Genomic DNA, 15000 nt, shown 5'->3' on the forward strand with positions numbered 1-15000 from the left:
ACTTCCACAAAGCTGTGAATGATCTGAGAGACAAAAAAAGGAACATAAAATTTGACTTCCCAATTAGGATCTGGCTAAAAAATACTTTAATCAGTCATTGAACCCATGCCCCTCAATGGTTGTGAGATCTAGGGTCCACTCACCAACCAAAAATACAAAATGTGACAAACACCTAATTGAGAATTCTGCAAAAACATCCTCTGTGTTCAATGTAAAACACCAAATAATGCATGCAGAGCAGAACTAGGACGATGCCCGCTCATGATCAAAATCCAGAAAAGAGAGTTAAATTCTACAACCACCTAAAGGAAGCAACAACCAAACTTTACATCAGCTACAGAGAGATTAACCTAGAGAGACACATTGGAAATAATGAATCCAAAAACTGGAATCCTATCCGGCAGAGAGTACACAGTGTCAGAATACTAGACCACCGTGACTGAACAAAAATTAAGAAACGCTTTGACTATGTACAGACTCAGTGAGTACAGCCTTGCTGTTCATAGAGGTTGCCATAGATAGTAGACCTGGCTCTCGAGAGAAGACAGGTTATATGCAGACTGTCCACAAAATGAGGTGGAAACTGAACTGCACCTCCTAACCTCTGCCAAATGTGCAATGATATAAGAGAGACATATTTCCCTCAGATTACACAGACCCACAAATAATTTTCAAGAAATTTAAATGTTGATAAACTCCCATATCTGTTGAAGTAAAATAACACAGTGTGGCATCACAGCAGCAAGATTTGTGACCTGTTGCCATGCGAAAAGAGCAAGCACTATTGTAAATACAACCTATATTTATCTGTTATCTTATTTTCCCTTTTGTATTTAAACTACGTGCATGTTGTCACAACACTGTACATAGCCAATAATATAACATTTGAAATGCCTCTTTTCTTTTGAAACTCTTTCCCATGCCAATAAAGCCCATTTGAATGTAAATGAGAAGGAGAGAGAGGACTAGAGAGAGAGATACATAAAGAGAGAGAGCAATGACAAAAGGCTGCTTCCTTCCTGCTCGCACCGCATGTGTTGCGCTCTGCATCAACACCCACTCTTATTAGGCGGATATTGGTTTGAGGTTTGTTTGGGGCCGGGATGGGGGGATTGAGGGAGAAGGGGGAAGAGGGTAGTAGAGGAGGTTGGTGCTGTAATTGTACACTAGATGCTCTCCTCTCTGGCGACAGGGGGGGAGTGGGTAAAGAGGAGGGAGTGGGTGTTAATGCGAGGCGAGAAAACTCCCCCATACTCCGATGGGAGGAGTGTTCAAACGTACCTACAGGGTAAAGAGAGAGAGAGAGAGAGAGAGAGAGAGAGAGAGAGAGAGAGAGAGAGAGAGAGAGAGGTGAAGCGAGAGGAACCGTTTATGTTTCTGTGAAAGAGAGTGGAGAGAGATGGGAAAACGCAGGGCAGAGACATGATGCACAGAACTAAAGAAGAACGAAGGCTACCTAAGATTTGTGATGAAAGGAGGACGGAAGGTTGACTTTCCCTTGACTCTGACTGCTCCTCTTTGACTGTGAGGTTTGGAGCATTCATTCTAATAAGTAATAGCACAACCAAAGGCTTTGTGTGATGACTGACGTGAGCATTAGAGAGAGAGAGAGAGAGAGAGAGAGAGAGAGAGAGAGAGAGAGAGAGAGAGAGAGAGAGAGAGAGAGAGAGAGAGAGAGAGAGAGAGAGAGAGAGAGAGAGAGAGAGAGAGAGAGAGAGAGAGAGAGAGAGAGAGAGAAAGATAGGTGGGGGGAGAGAGAGACAGAAAAGAGGGAATACAAGATAGAATGTTAGGAATAGTGTGGAAGAAAGAGTAAAAGAGCAACATAATTCCCTCTCCCCACACGCATACGTACGCACCTTTCTCAACCATGTACTCAGGTACGTAAAGAAAAGAGCAGGAGACAGATAGGTGAACCTCTGTGTACTTGGAGGCCTTAACTTACCACTATGTGTCTGCGTGACTGTTCACAGATAACCTTCTAGGCAAGAGGAGAGCCTACTCCCCCAACAGCAGCAGCAAGTGCCCCTCAGACATCAAGAAGTCGCGCAGCGTTTCCCCCAAAGGTAAGATTGCACTGTGTGTGTGATGTTACTGATGTGTTGAGAAAAAAAAAATTAAAGGAAGGCTGGTGGACAAAGGAACATGAGAGAAGGATAGAGGAGAGGGGGGATAGAGAGGAGTAGAGGGAGAGGAGGAGTGGAGCTTCATTGATTAACAGAAAGTGTGAGCTGGTGTTGAGTGACAGCATGGGGTCAGTGTTACAGTGAGGTTAGCCGTTGCGCACACACACACACACACACACACACACACACACACACACACACACACACACACACACACACACACACACACACACACACACACACACACACACACACACACACACACACACACACACACAAACACACACACACACACACAAAAACACACATACACACACACACACACACACGCAGTCTGTGTGTTCACCATAGTCAGTGAGAGTTGGGAATGCCATTATGAATTGCCACTTCCTTTCCTCTCTTATCCAGCCGCTTCCCTCCCGTTTAATTTCTCCCTTGTGTGGAATGAAACTGCGATCCCTGTGAGGGGCCGTCTTGTCCACCCTGTCTTGTCTCCGGGGTCCTGGGGAAGACTTCCTCAGTTACTGATGCATTGTACAGCAGGCAAAGCCAAGGGCAGCCCACTCCTATCCTGCCCCATCTCTAGGGAGCCACAAATTACATGCATGCACACATGAGAAGACAGCACATGCCACGCACATAACGAAACAGCGCACCACACAAACACACTGTGCAAAACTATCTTAGTTAGCTATAACTTTAAAATGTAAATGCTTCAAACTTAGAAATGACCTTCTGTCATTGAGTTGATTAAAGATATCAATTTTGACATAATGTAATATTACATCCCAAATGGAGCCCTGCTCATAGCGCACTACCTTTGTCAGAGCCCTATGGGCCCCGGTCAAAAGGAATGCACTATATAGGGAATTGGATGCCATTTAGGACGTCTATGTGACGTTGAGGTGTGTGTTGAGTAGAGTGGATTTCTGTGCCGTGTTCAGTGACCTTTGCCTTCTGTATGACCTCTGACCTAGCAAACCCCTGACTGAGGCCACATCAATTAGAGCCTCCACTTACAGACACTACAGCCACTCTGTGTGTATGAGTGTGCGTTCATGTGCATGTGAACGTGCATGTGTGTGTATGTGAGTATGCGTGTGTGTGTGAGTATGCGTGTGTGTGTGAGTATGCGTGTGTGTATGCGCGTGTGTGCGCGCGCGCGCGCGCGTGTGTGTGTTTTTGACTCTGCAGCAGGAGAGGTAGATTAACTAAGATTTAGAACACTGCTGAGCTAATGTCTCAGCCCTCTGAGCCACATCCACACCCAAACACTGACGCCGCACAGGGTCGTGTGTGGGAGGGAGTGTGTGTGTGTGTATGTGTGAGTGTGTGTCTGTGTTTATGTGTGTCTCACCTGAAGGGTGAATATAAGGCATTAATGACCCATGGAAACAGAAAATGGAGAGATAAAGAGATGGGGGGCTGAGAGAGAGAGAGAGAGAGAGATAGGGGTGGAGAGCGAGAGAGGTGGAGAGAGAGAGAAATAGAGAGAGAGAGAGGGTTTTGGTTTGGCCCACTGACTGTTTTTCTATCTTTGGCGGAGTTGGCACCTGAGCAGAGCTTATAGAGAGAGAAATGCAGACGGGCAGAGACAAGTAGTTTGCACACACACACACACACACACACACACACACACACACACACACACACACACACACACACACACACACACACACACACACACACACACACACACACACACACACACACACACACACACACACACACACACACACACACACACACACACACACACGCACACACACGCACACACACACTTGCGTCATAAGACACAATCATACAGGCACTAATAAACTAAGACAATCATGCAAATACCACATTGTGCATTGGTATAAACAAATGTGCTTGCATGCCCGCCCGCACACACACCTTAGGTTCCCTGGGTGGGTGGATTAGTTGGAACTTGGCAGAGTTATTGGCAGAGTTATTCCCCCCTCCTCAGGCTCAGGTTTCAATGAGGAGATGGTAAAAATAATGCCTTCCTCATCACCTTCCCCCTCAAACGCCAACCACCTCCACCCTCCCTCCCCTCTCTCCCAAACCTCCACCCTCCTTTATCAGAGTGACTTCTACATTACCCCTCACCAACTCATTATACAGCACACTGTCACAGATTATCGTGGAATAGTCTAGTCGAAAATTGTGACAGGCACACACATTTTTTTTGTTAGCTAGGTGGCTAGGCTATGGGTTAAGGATAGGGTTAGGGCTAGGGGTTAGGATTAGCTAACATGCTAGCTAAGTACTTAAAGGGTTAAGTAACCTACTGCCTTCGTCTGTGATTGAAATGCACTGTATGCAAGATCATGTGGTGGACACATGCCATTTTTCTTTTCGTGTGTCTGTCACAAATTTTCGCGTTAGTTATTTATGTCTATTTCCAAATAATTAGTGATAGTGGGTTGCATTATACTGTTGAGTACATAGTAAGCCTTTTTGATATATATTTGGTGAATGTCTGACCCATTGTTTGTTTAGTTCATGGTGAGTTTTTAGTTCATGGTGAGATAGTTGTGAGTTTTTAGTTCATGGTGAGTTTTTAGTTCATGGTGAGATAGTGGTGAGTTTTTAGTTCATGGTGAGATAGTGGTGAGTTTTTAGTTCATAGTGAGATTGTGGTGAGTTTTTAGTTCATAGTGAGATTGTGGTGAGTTTTTAGTTCATGGTGAGATAGTTCTGAGTTTTTAGTTCATGGTGAGTTTTTAGTTCATAGTGACATAGTTGTGAGGTTTTAGTTCATGGTAAGATAGTGGTGAGTTTTTAGTTCATGGTGAGATAGTTGTGAGTTTTTAGTTCATGGTGGTGAGTTTTTAGTTCATGGTGAGATAGTTGTGAGTTTTTAAAGTTTTTAGTTCATGGTGAGATTGTGGTGAGTTTTTAGTTCATAGTGAGATTGTGGTGAGTTTTTAGTTCATAGTGAGATAGTTGTGAGTTTTTAGTTCATGGTAAGATAGTGGTGAGTTTTTAGTTCATGGTAAGATAGTGGTGAGTTTTTAGCTCATGGTAAGATAGTGTTGAGTTTTTAGTTCATAGTGAGATAGTTGTGAGTTTTTAGTTCATGGTGAGATAGTTGTGAGTTTTTAGTTCATGGTGAGATAGTTGTGAGTTTTTAGTTCATGGTGGTGAGTTTTTAGTTCATGGTGAGATAGTTGTGAGTTTTTTAAGTTTTTAGTTCATGGTGAGATTGTGGTGAGTTTTTAGTTCATAGTGAGATTGTTGTGAGTTTTTAGTTCATGGTGAGATAGTTGTGAGTTTTTAGTTCATGGTGAGATAGTTGTGAGTTTTTAGTTCATGGTGAGATAGTTGTGAGTTTTTAGTTCATGGTGAGATAGTTGTGAGTTTTTAGTTCATGGTGAGATAGTTGTGAGTTTTTAGTTCATAGTGAGATAGTTGTGAGTTTTTAGTTCATGGTGAGATAGTTGTGAGTTTTTAGTTCATGGTGAGATAGTTGTGAGTTTTTAGTTCATAGTGAGATAGTTGTGAGTTTTTAGTTCATAGTGAGATAGTTGTGAGTTTTTAGTTCATGGTGGTGAGTTTTTAGTTCATGGTGAGATAGTGGTGAGTTTTTAGTTCATGGTGAGATAGTTGTGAGTTTTTAGTTCATAGTGAGATAGTTGTGAGTTTTTAGTTCATAGTGAGATAGTGGTGAGTTTTTAGTTCATGGTGAGATAGTTGTGAGTTTTTAGTTCATAGTGAGGTAGTTGTGAGTTTTTAGTTCATAGTGAGATAGTTGTGAGTTTTTAGTTCATGGTGGTGAGGTTTTAGTTCATGGTGAGATAGTGGTGAGTTTTTAGTTCATGGTAAGATAGTGGTGAGTTTTTAGTTCATGGTAAGATAGCGGTGAGTTTTTAGTTCATGGTGAGATAGTGGTGAGTTTTTAGTTCATGGTGGTGAGTTTTTAGTTCATGGTGAGATAGTTGTGAGTTTTTAGTTCATGGTGAGATTGTGGTGAGTTTTTAGTTCATAGTGAGATAGTGGTGAGTTTTTAGTTCATGGTGAGATAGTTGTGAGTTTTTAGTTCATGGTGGTGAGTTTTTAGTTCATGGTGAGATAGTGGTGAGTTTTTAGTTCATGGTGAGATAGTTGTGAGTTTTTAGTTCATAGTGAGATAGTTGTGAGTTTTTAGTTCATAGTGAGATAGTGGTGAGTTTTTAGTTCATGGTGAGATAGTTGTGAGTTTTTAGTTCATAGTGAGGTAGTTGTGAGTTTTTAGTTCATAGTGAGATAGTTGTGAGTTTTTAGTTCATGGTGGTGAGTTTTTAGTTCATGGTGAGATAGTGGTGAGTTTTTAGTTCATGGTAAGATAGTGGTGAGTTTTTAGTTCATGGTGAGATAGTGGTGAGTTTTTAGTTCATGGTGGTGAGTTTTTAGTTCATGGTGAGATAGTTGTGAGTTTTTAGTTCATGGTGAGATTGTGGTGAGTTTTTAGTTCATGTGAGATTGTGGTGAGTTTTTAGTTCATAGTGAGATAGTTGTGAGTTTTTAGTTCATGGTAAGATAGTGAGTTTTTAGTTCATGGTAAGATAGTGGTGAGTTTTTAGCTCATGGTAAGATAGTTTGAGTTTTTAGTTCATAGTGAGATAGTTGTGAGTTTTTAGTTCATGGTGAGATAGTTGTGAGTTTTTAGTTCATGGTGAGATAGTTGTGAGTTTTTAGTTCATGGTGAGTTTTTAGTTCATGGTGAGATAGTTGTGAGTTTTTAGTTCATGGTGAGATAGTTTTTAGTGAGTTTTGTGAGTTTTTATTCAGGTGAGATAGTTGTGAGTTTTTTCAGTTCATGGTGAGATAGTTGTGAGTTTTTTTTAGTTCATGGTGAGATAGTTGTGAGTTTTTAGTGAGTTTTTTTTAGTTCATGGTGAGATAGTTGTGAGTTTTGTGAGTTTTTAGTTCATAGTGAGATAGTTGTGAGTTTTTAGTTCATGGTGAGATAGTTGTGAGTTTTTAGTTCATGGTGAGATAGGTGGTGAGTTTTTAGTTCATGGTGAGATAGTTTGAGTTTTTAGTTCATGGTGAGTAGTTGTGAGATAGTGAGATGAGTTTTTAGTTCATGGTGAGATAGTGGTGAGTTTTTAGTTCATGGTGAGATGAGTTTTGTGAGTTTTAGTTCAGTGAGATAGTTGTGAGTTTTTAGTTCAGTTGGTGAGTTTTAGTTCATGGTGAGATAGTGGTGAGTTTTTAGTTCATGGTAAGATAGTGGTGAGTTTTTAGTTCATGGTAAGATAGTGGTGAGTTTTAGTTCATGGTGAGATAGTGGTGAGTTTTTAGTTCATGGTGGTGAGTTTTTAGTTCATGGTGAGATAGTTGTGAGTTTTTAGTTCATGGTGAGATTGTGGTGAGTTTTTAGTTCATAGTGAGATAGTGGTGAGTTTTTAGTTCATGGTGAGATAGTTGTGAGTTTTTAGTTCATGGTGGTGAGTTTTTAGTTCATGGTGAGATAGTGGTGAGTTTTTAGTTCATGGTGAGATAGTTGTGAGTTTTTAGTTCATAGTGAGATAGTTGTGAGTTTTTAGTTCATAGTGAGATAGTGGTGAGTTTTTAGTTCATGGTGAGATAGTTGTGAGTTTTTAGTTCATAGTGAGGTAGTTGTGAGTTTTTAGTTCATAGTGAGATAGTTGTGAGTTTTTAGTTCATGGTGGTGAGTTTTTAGTTCATGGTGAGATAGTGGTGAGTTTTTAGTTCATGGTAAGATAGTGGTGAGTTTTTAGTTCATGGTGAGATAGTGGTGAGTTTTTAGTTCATGGTGGTGAGTTTTTAGTTCATGGTGAGATAGTTGTGAGTTTTTAGTTCATGGTGAGATTGTGGTGAGTTTTTAGTTCATAGTGAGATAGTGGTGAGTTTTTAGTTCATGGTGAGATAGTTGTGAGTTTTTAGTTCATGGTGGTGAGTTTTTAGTTCATAGTGAGGTAGTGGTGAGTTTTTAGTTCATGGTGGTGAGTTTTTAGTTCATGGTGGTGAGTTTTTAGTTCATGGTGAGATAGTGGTGAGTTTTTAGTTCATGGTGAGATAGTGGTGAGTTTTTAGTTCATGGTGGTGAGTTTTTAGTTCATGGTGAGATAGTGGTGAGTTTTTAGTTCATGGTGAGATAGTGGTGAGTTTTTTGTTCATAGTGAGGTAGTGGTGATGTAGCCCTTTACACTCGCAGACCCTTTCATCCCGTATACAGTTTGAAAATGGCAGATTTGGTCGCTGATAAGCTCCTAAATTGTAACTCAGTGGCTGTACAGTAACATACTATATATGAAGTCAGAGCTCAGGCTCTTCACTTTACAGCACTGTATGGGATTCAACTGACAGCCATTTTAAAAGTGTGCACCACACACAACAAAAATATGCCCCCTCCCTCCCGCTAACTGGGCTACTTTAATGGTGTTAATTGAAATGAGTCGATGTGTTCTGAAAGATGAGACTTTGAGGATTACAATAAATACCACTTTGATGTCGTACAAGCCAACCACACACCCAAATGTCCAAATGTGCACTTCACATTTCTATATTTGAAAACTCATTTGATTTACAGCATCAACATTTATGATCGCAATGTTTGTCGTACAGTTACAAGGAATGATGCGTCATACCCTGGGTTGTCCTGAACAGAATGAGACAATGTTTGTCGTACAGTTACAAGGAATGATGCGTCATACCCTGGGTTGTCCTGAACAGAATGAGACAATGTTTGTCGTACAGTTACAAGGAATGATGCGTCATACCCTGGGTTGTCCTGAACAGAATGAGACAATGTTTGTCGTACAGTTACAAGGAATGACGTGTCATACCCTGGGTTGTCCTGAACAGAATGAGACAATGTTTGTCGTACAGTTACAAGGAATGACGTGTTATACCCTGGGTTGTCCTGAACAGAATGAGACAATGTTTGTCGTACAGTTACAAGGAATGACGTGTCATACCCTGGGTTGTCCTGAACAGAATGAGACAATGTTTGTCGTACAGTTACAAGGAATGACGTGTTATACCCTGGGTTGTCCTGAACAGAATGAGACAATGTTTGTCGTACAGTTACAAGGAATGACGTGTCATACCCTGGGTTGTCCTGAACAGAATGAGCCAATGTTTGTCGCATTGTGGAAAAAATGAGCAGCAGAACATGCACTTGATGCACTTGATGCACTTGATGCACTTGATGCACTCATGATACCAGTGGTGGGAAAAGTACACAATTTTCATACTTGAGTAAAAGTAAAGGTACCTTAATAGAAAATGACTCAAGTAAAAGTGAAAGTCACCCAGTAAAATATTAATTGAGTAAAAGTGTTTGGTCTGAAATATACTTATGTATAAAAAGTAAAAGCACCATTTATTTAAAAAAAAAGTTTTATGGCTAGCCAGAGACACATTCCAACACTCCAACATCGTTTAGAAACGAAGTATGTGTGTTTAGTGAGTCTACTAGATCAGAGGCAGTAGGGATAACCAGGGATGTTCTCTTCATAAGTACAGTTGAAGTCGGAAGTTTACATACTCCTTAGCCAAATAAACTCAGTTTTCACAATTTCTGACATTTAATCCAAATAAAAACTGTCTTAGATCAGTTAGGATCACCACTTTATTTTAAGAATGTGAAATGTCAGAATAATAGTAGAGAGAATGATTTATTTCAGCTTTTATTTCTTTCATCACATTCCCAGTGGGTCAGAAGTTTACATACACTCAATTAGTATTTGGTAGCATTGCCTTTAAATTGTTTAACTTGAATCAAATGTTTTGGGTAGCCTTCCACAAGCTTCCCATAATAAGTTGGGTGAATTTTGGCCCATTCCTCCTGACGGAGCTGGTGTAACTGAGTCAGGTTTGTAGGCCTCCTTGCTCGCACATGCTTTTTCAGTTCTGCCCACACATTTTCTATAGGATTGAGGTCAGAGCTTTGTGATGGCCACTCCAATACCTTTAATTTGTTGTCCTTAAGCCATTTTGCCACAACTTTGGAAGTATGCTTGGGGTCATTGTCCATTTAGAAGACCCATTTACCTTTCAGGTTATGTTGATATAGGACTCATTTTACTGTGGATATAGATACTTTTGTACCTGTTTCTTCCAGCATCTCCACAAGGTCCTCTGCTGTTGTTCTGGAATTGATTTGCACATTTCGCACCAAAGTACGTTCATTTCTAGGAGACAGAATGCGTCTCCTTCCTGAGCGGTAAAGCTCAAGCATAGCTTCTAAAGCTATGACATCATTTTCTGGAATTTTAAAGACACAGTCATCTTAGTGTATGTAAACCTTTGACCCACTGGAATTGTGATACAGTGAATTATAAGTGAAATAATCTGTCTGTTAACAATTGTAGGAAAAATGACTTGTGTCATGCACAAAGTAGATGTCCTAACCAACTTGACAAAACTATAGTTTGTTAACGAGAAATTTGTGGAGTGGTTGAAAAATGAGTTTTAATGACTCCAACCTAAGTGTACGTAAACTTCTGACTTCAACTGTATGTGAATTCAACCGTTTTCCTGTCCTGCTAGGCATTCAAAATGTAACAAGTACTTTTTGGTGTCAGGGAAAATGTTTTGAGTAAAAAAAAACTATATTTTATTTTGGAATGTAGTGAAGTAAAAGAAAAGTTATACTGAAAAAAAAAAAATATATATATATATACTGTAAATAGTAAAGTACAGATACCCCCAAAAAATTACTGAAGTAGTACTTTAAACTATTTTTACTTAGAAACTTTACACCACTACACGACTCCATTTTATGTGCTCCAAAATTACAATCTGTTTGTCTGAAGTGTCTTGTGAAGTTACATAACTTGTCAGGTGGGCAATTTGAATACACTTTCAATTTGAATACACATAACCCAGATTGTGATATATAATGGACATTTTGTGAGATGTGAGGACGCAGGGCTGTGTTCCAAACAAAAAAACTACAATCAAATTCAACTTTATTTGTCACATGTGGTGAATACAACAAGTGTAGACCTTACCTTGAAATGCCTACTTACAAGCCCTTAACCAACAGTGCAGTTCAAGAAGAGTTAAGAAAATATTTACCAAATAAACTCAAATAAAAAATAATAAAAAGTAACAATAACGTAACAATAACGCGGCTATATACAAGGGGTGTTGGTACCGAGTCAGTGTGCGGGGATATGGTTAGTTGAGGTCATTTGTACATATAGGTAGTGGTGAAGTGACTATGCATAGATGATAAAAAGCGAGTAGCAGCAGTGTACAAAAAATACAATAAATCATTTTTGTATCCAGAGTATTTTCACATTTTATTATAAACAAATGCGGCGTAAAGTACAGTAAATAAAAAATGCACATGAATTCAACAGTTTAATGTTTGGATTCAGTCTCATGTCAGGTGAAGTGTTTTGTCCTCACCTTTGGTCTGATAATTTCCCCATACTCTCCAAACGGTTCCCTTCCAATTGCTATCATGGTTTTGCATATACTTTCTATATTTATTTTGTTAGAAACATTTCAATTTGACCCTATCCATATAAGCCCATTTCCATGAGTGTAAAGGGTTAATGGTAAGATAGTTGTGAGCCAGTGGTGAGTTAGTGGTGAGGTAATGATGAGATAATGTTGAGCGAATGAGATAGTGGTGACTCAGTAGTGTGACAGTGGCGAGTTAGTGGCAAGGTAATGAGGTTGTGTTGAGTTACTGTTTCGAATCCCTGAGCCGACTAGTTGAAAAATCTGTTGATGTGCCCTTGACCGAGCCACTTAACCCTAGTTGCTCTGGATAATAATGTCTGCTAAATTACTCAAATGTAGACGGTAAGCTAACTCTCTTCCTGACCCCCCCTACAGAGAAATCCCACACCCCTGTGCTGGAGGGGGGCGGCCACAGTCACATGACCCCGGAGGAGCACTACAGGCGGATGATGTCAGCGCTGAGCGAGCAGGGCGAGGAGCAGCAGCAGCGCCTCTACCAGCTGGCCAACAACATGGGCCTGCCCAGCCATGGTAAGACTTGTGTGTGTTACCTACAGTATATACAGTAGTGCACTTCATTTGACCAAGACCCAGAGTGGGACCTCCCAGAATAACTGTGCGTGTGTGTGTGTGTGGGGGGGGGGGGGTGACATGCTGTCCGACTCAGAGTCTGGTCATCCTCTAAAACAGGGTTTGTTATATCAGCACTTCAGGATTCAGTCAGCGTACTAAACTGCACACCACACACACTTTATATTGGCCTGACACACACCTAACCCTACTCCACTACCACTAGTAACCCCGGGTTATGGCCTTTCCCATGTGGCGTCTGTCTGTGTGTGTGCCACCCCCTCCCAGTGTAAATCTCCAGCATGGACACGGCTGACATTTCTATTTGGGGTGCCAGTCCACCCAATGTCACTCTGGGTGATTTGTGACCGACGTTGCGTTCCGTTGTAAACAATGCTCCCCACCAGCATGCACGGACGCCGCTGCTATCGATCCGCCGCTCACTCATTGGCTGCCAGCCAACCTTGTAAATCTCCATAGGAACCACGCATCTTTTTTCTTTCTTTTTGTTCTGAGGTTGAAATGGATAGAGGCACTAACTTATGGTACAATGAATTCACTGGGTTGGAACTGGAGAGATGGAAGAATCCTCATAAAGAAGAATAATCACCTCAAAAAAGAAAAAAAAGTCACCTAATTGTATTTTTTTATGTGACGGGGTGTATTTTCATTTCACTGCCCCTTTAAACTTGCGGGGGCATCAATTGTTAACCTTCCCTCCATTTTTAAAACAATGTATCATTAACCTATTGACACGTCTCAACACAGGGGTGCATAAGCTCAAGCCGGTGTGATTAGAATGCTTATTTTGAACGTCCAGTTTCGACTGACGCAACAGTCAGTGTTTGAGATGGCCACACTGTTTTTTCACAGAAACATTTTGCACAAACACAGTCCTTACAAAGTTATGTCCTGAATGTGACCCGTTTATTTATAAATGCAATGTTCAAACATTCACAGAAGTAGCGACTGCATAACACAATCATACAAACCGGAAAATGATTTACTTAACACAAGCGGTCATATTTAGCTAACTCTCGGCTGACAGTAAATATAATATGAATTGGCTAATAGCAACTACTATTTACAATTCATCACATCACGGGTGAGCTCACCATTGATCAAAATAATTGAGTAAAACACTTTCTAAAAATCGAAGGTAATCCAACGATGGGTAGTTTGTGCATACTGCCATGTTTGTTTTTTTCGCGTCAACCAAAGATAAGAAGAGGAGACAAGATGAGTTTGGTCTGTTTGCAGATTGCATGTTGAAGGGGGTGTGTCGTCTACGATCATTCACTTCCCTTCATTCACTTCTGGAAGTTTACTCGAAAGATGAGTGAACCATCCCTTCATCTCATTTTGTAAATAACATCTTTGGTCTGACAGACGTTTACCTGACATCCAGAATGCATTTTATAATGTCAACAAACATGGTGCCACACATAGCTGGCAAATAGCTTAGCATTAGCTCATCATAATCAGTACAACCTTCAAAAAAAGTATTTTACACACATCATATGCATCCATTACAATCTACGCAAGAATCAGAATGCATGATTTGTCACCAGTACTTGAAAACATGTGAATAAAACAGTAAATACATTATGCTCCATACATACATACATACATACATACATACATACATACATACATACATACATACATACATACATACATACATACACACACACACACACACACACACACACACACACACACACACACACACACACACACACACACACACACACACACACACACACACACACACACACACACAAATACACACACACACACATACATACATACATACATACATACATACATACATACATACATACATACATACATACATACATACATACATACATACATACATACATACATGCATACATACATACATGCATACATACATACGGTATGCTACCATAGAAACGACAACATGATATACAGAATATAAGGCACTTAGGTTGATAGGAACGCACACATGTCCAAAGTTATTATCTATTTGCAAGGAAAACAACAATGAAGGCCATGCGAGCACCAGCCAGAAAATGTGCCAGGGGCAAAAAGTTTGGGGAAGTGCTTGGGCTCTCTTCGAAGAGAGAAGTTCTCTCGGCTCAGTAAAGCCTCAAACATGAATTGCCCGCAACAGTGAAATGGGCTACTTCTATGTGAATTAATGAGGAGCTGTTGTTGGAAAATAAAACTTGTTAAAAATCATTTGAAAGAGACATGTTGAAACATAGCCTATAGATAATTAGCAGGCAGCGTGCCTTGGTTTGAGGGCAGCGTGGGTTAACTGTCCTGTTGCGTAACAATCACATTTTGGAACAGAGAGTGCCTCACGTGCACAAAACAACTCACACTGGAGCTACCATTAGAGATATATGGAACTCACCTGTGAAAAGGTTAATTGCCGCCAGGTTTTACGACCCCCATCGCAGTAGCATAAATCTAACCAATTTCACATCCCAACCCCAATCATAGTTTGAGCTACTTTTATTTTAATTTGATTAGTAATGATATTTAATTGCAGGTTGCAAATCTAAGGGGTGAAGCCAATAAAGGCTTTAATTGCCTTCCCCTGCATCCGAGAAGAATTAAGGCTGATGTGTAGTGCATTCTGGAGGTTTAATGGCCCAAGGTGCAGTATTCTTCGTTTTTCCTTCCCTCTTTTAAAGGCGGACACTGTGGCGCAATGCAGACGTCTCGTGGGGATGCTCCCGCTCTCTCTCTCTCTCTCTCTCTCTCTCTCTCTCTCTCTCTCTCTCTCTCTCTCTCTCTCTCTCTCTCTCTCTCTCTCTCTCGCTCTCTCTCTTTCTTTCCTCCTCCTCCCTCTAAGTTTGAATCCTTTATTCTCTGCTCA

The 15000-nt window shown here is 40.5% G+C and overlaps 1 protein-coding gene across 7 annotated transcripts in view; it reads left to right on the forward strand.

Annotated features, from left to right (window-relative positions):
• Positions 1-15000, forward strand: part of LOC124031898 (sterile alpha motif domain-containing protein 11-like) — an 84227-nt gene that overhangs the window by 44990 nt on the left and 24237 nt on the right. For all 7 annotated transcript variants that reach the window (XM_046343694.1, XM_046343693.1, XM_046343692.1 and 4 more), the window contains 2 exons: positions 1974-2066; positions 11934-12089. In XM_046343694.1, the coding sequence (XP_046199650.1) occupies positions 1974-2066; positions 11934-12089 (249 nt within the window). The remainder of the gene's footprint in view (positions 1-1973; positions 2067-11933; positions 12090-15000) is intronic.

The sequence above is a fragment of the Oncorhynchus gorbuscha genome, linkage group LG03 (genome assembly GCF_021184085.1).
Source record: "Oncorhynchus gorbuscha isolate QuinsamMale2020 ecotype Even-year linkage group LG03, OgorEven_v1.0, whole genome shotgun sequence".
In the NCBI taxonomy this organism is placed as follows: domain Eukaryota; kingdom Metazoa; phylum Chordata; class Actinopteri; order Salmoniformes; family Salmonidae; genus Oncorhynchus; species Oncorhynchus gorbuscha.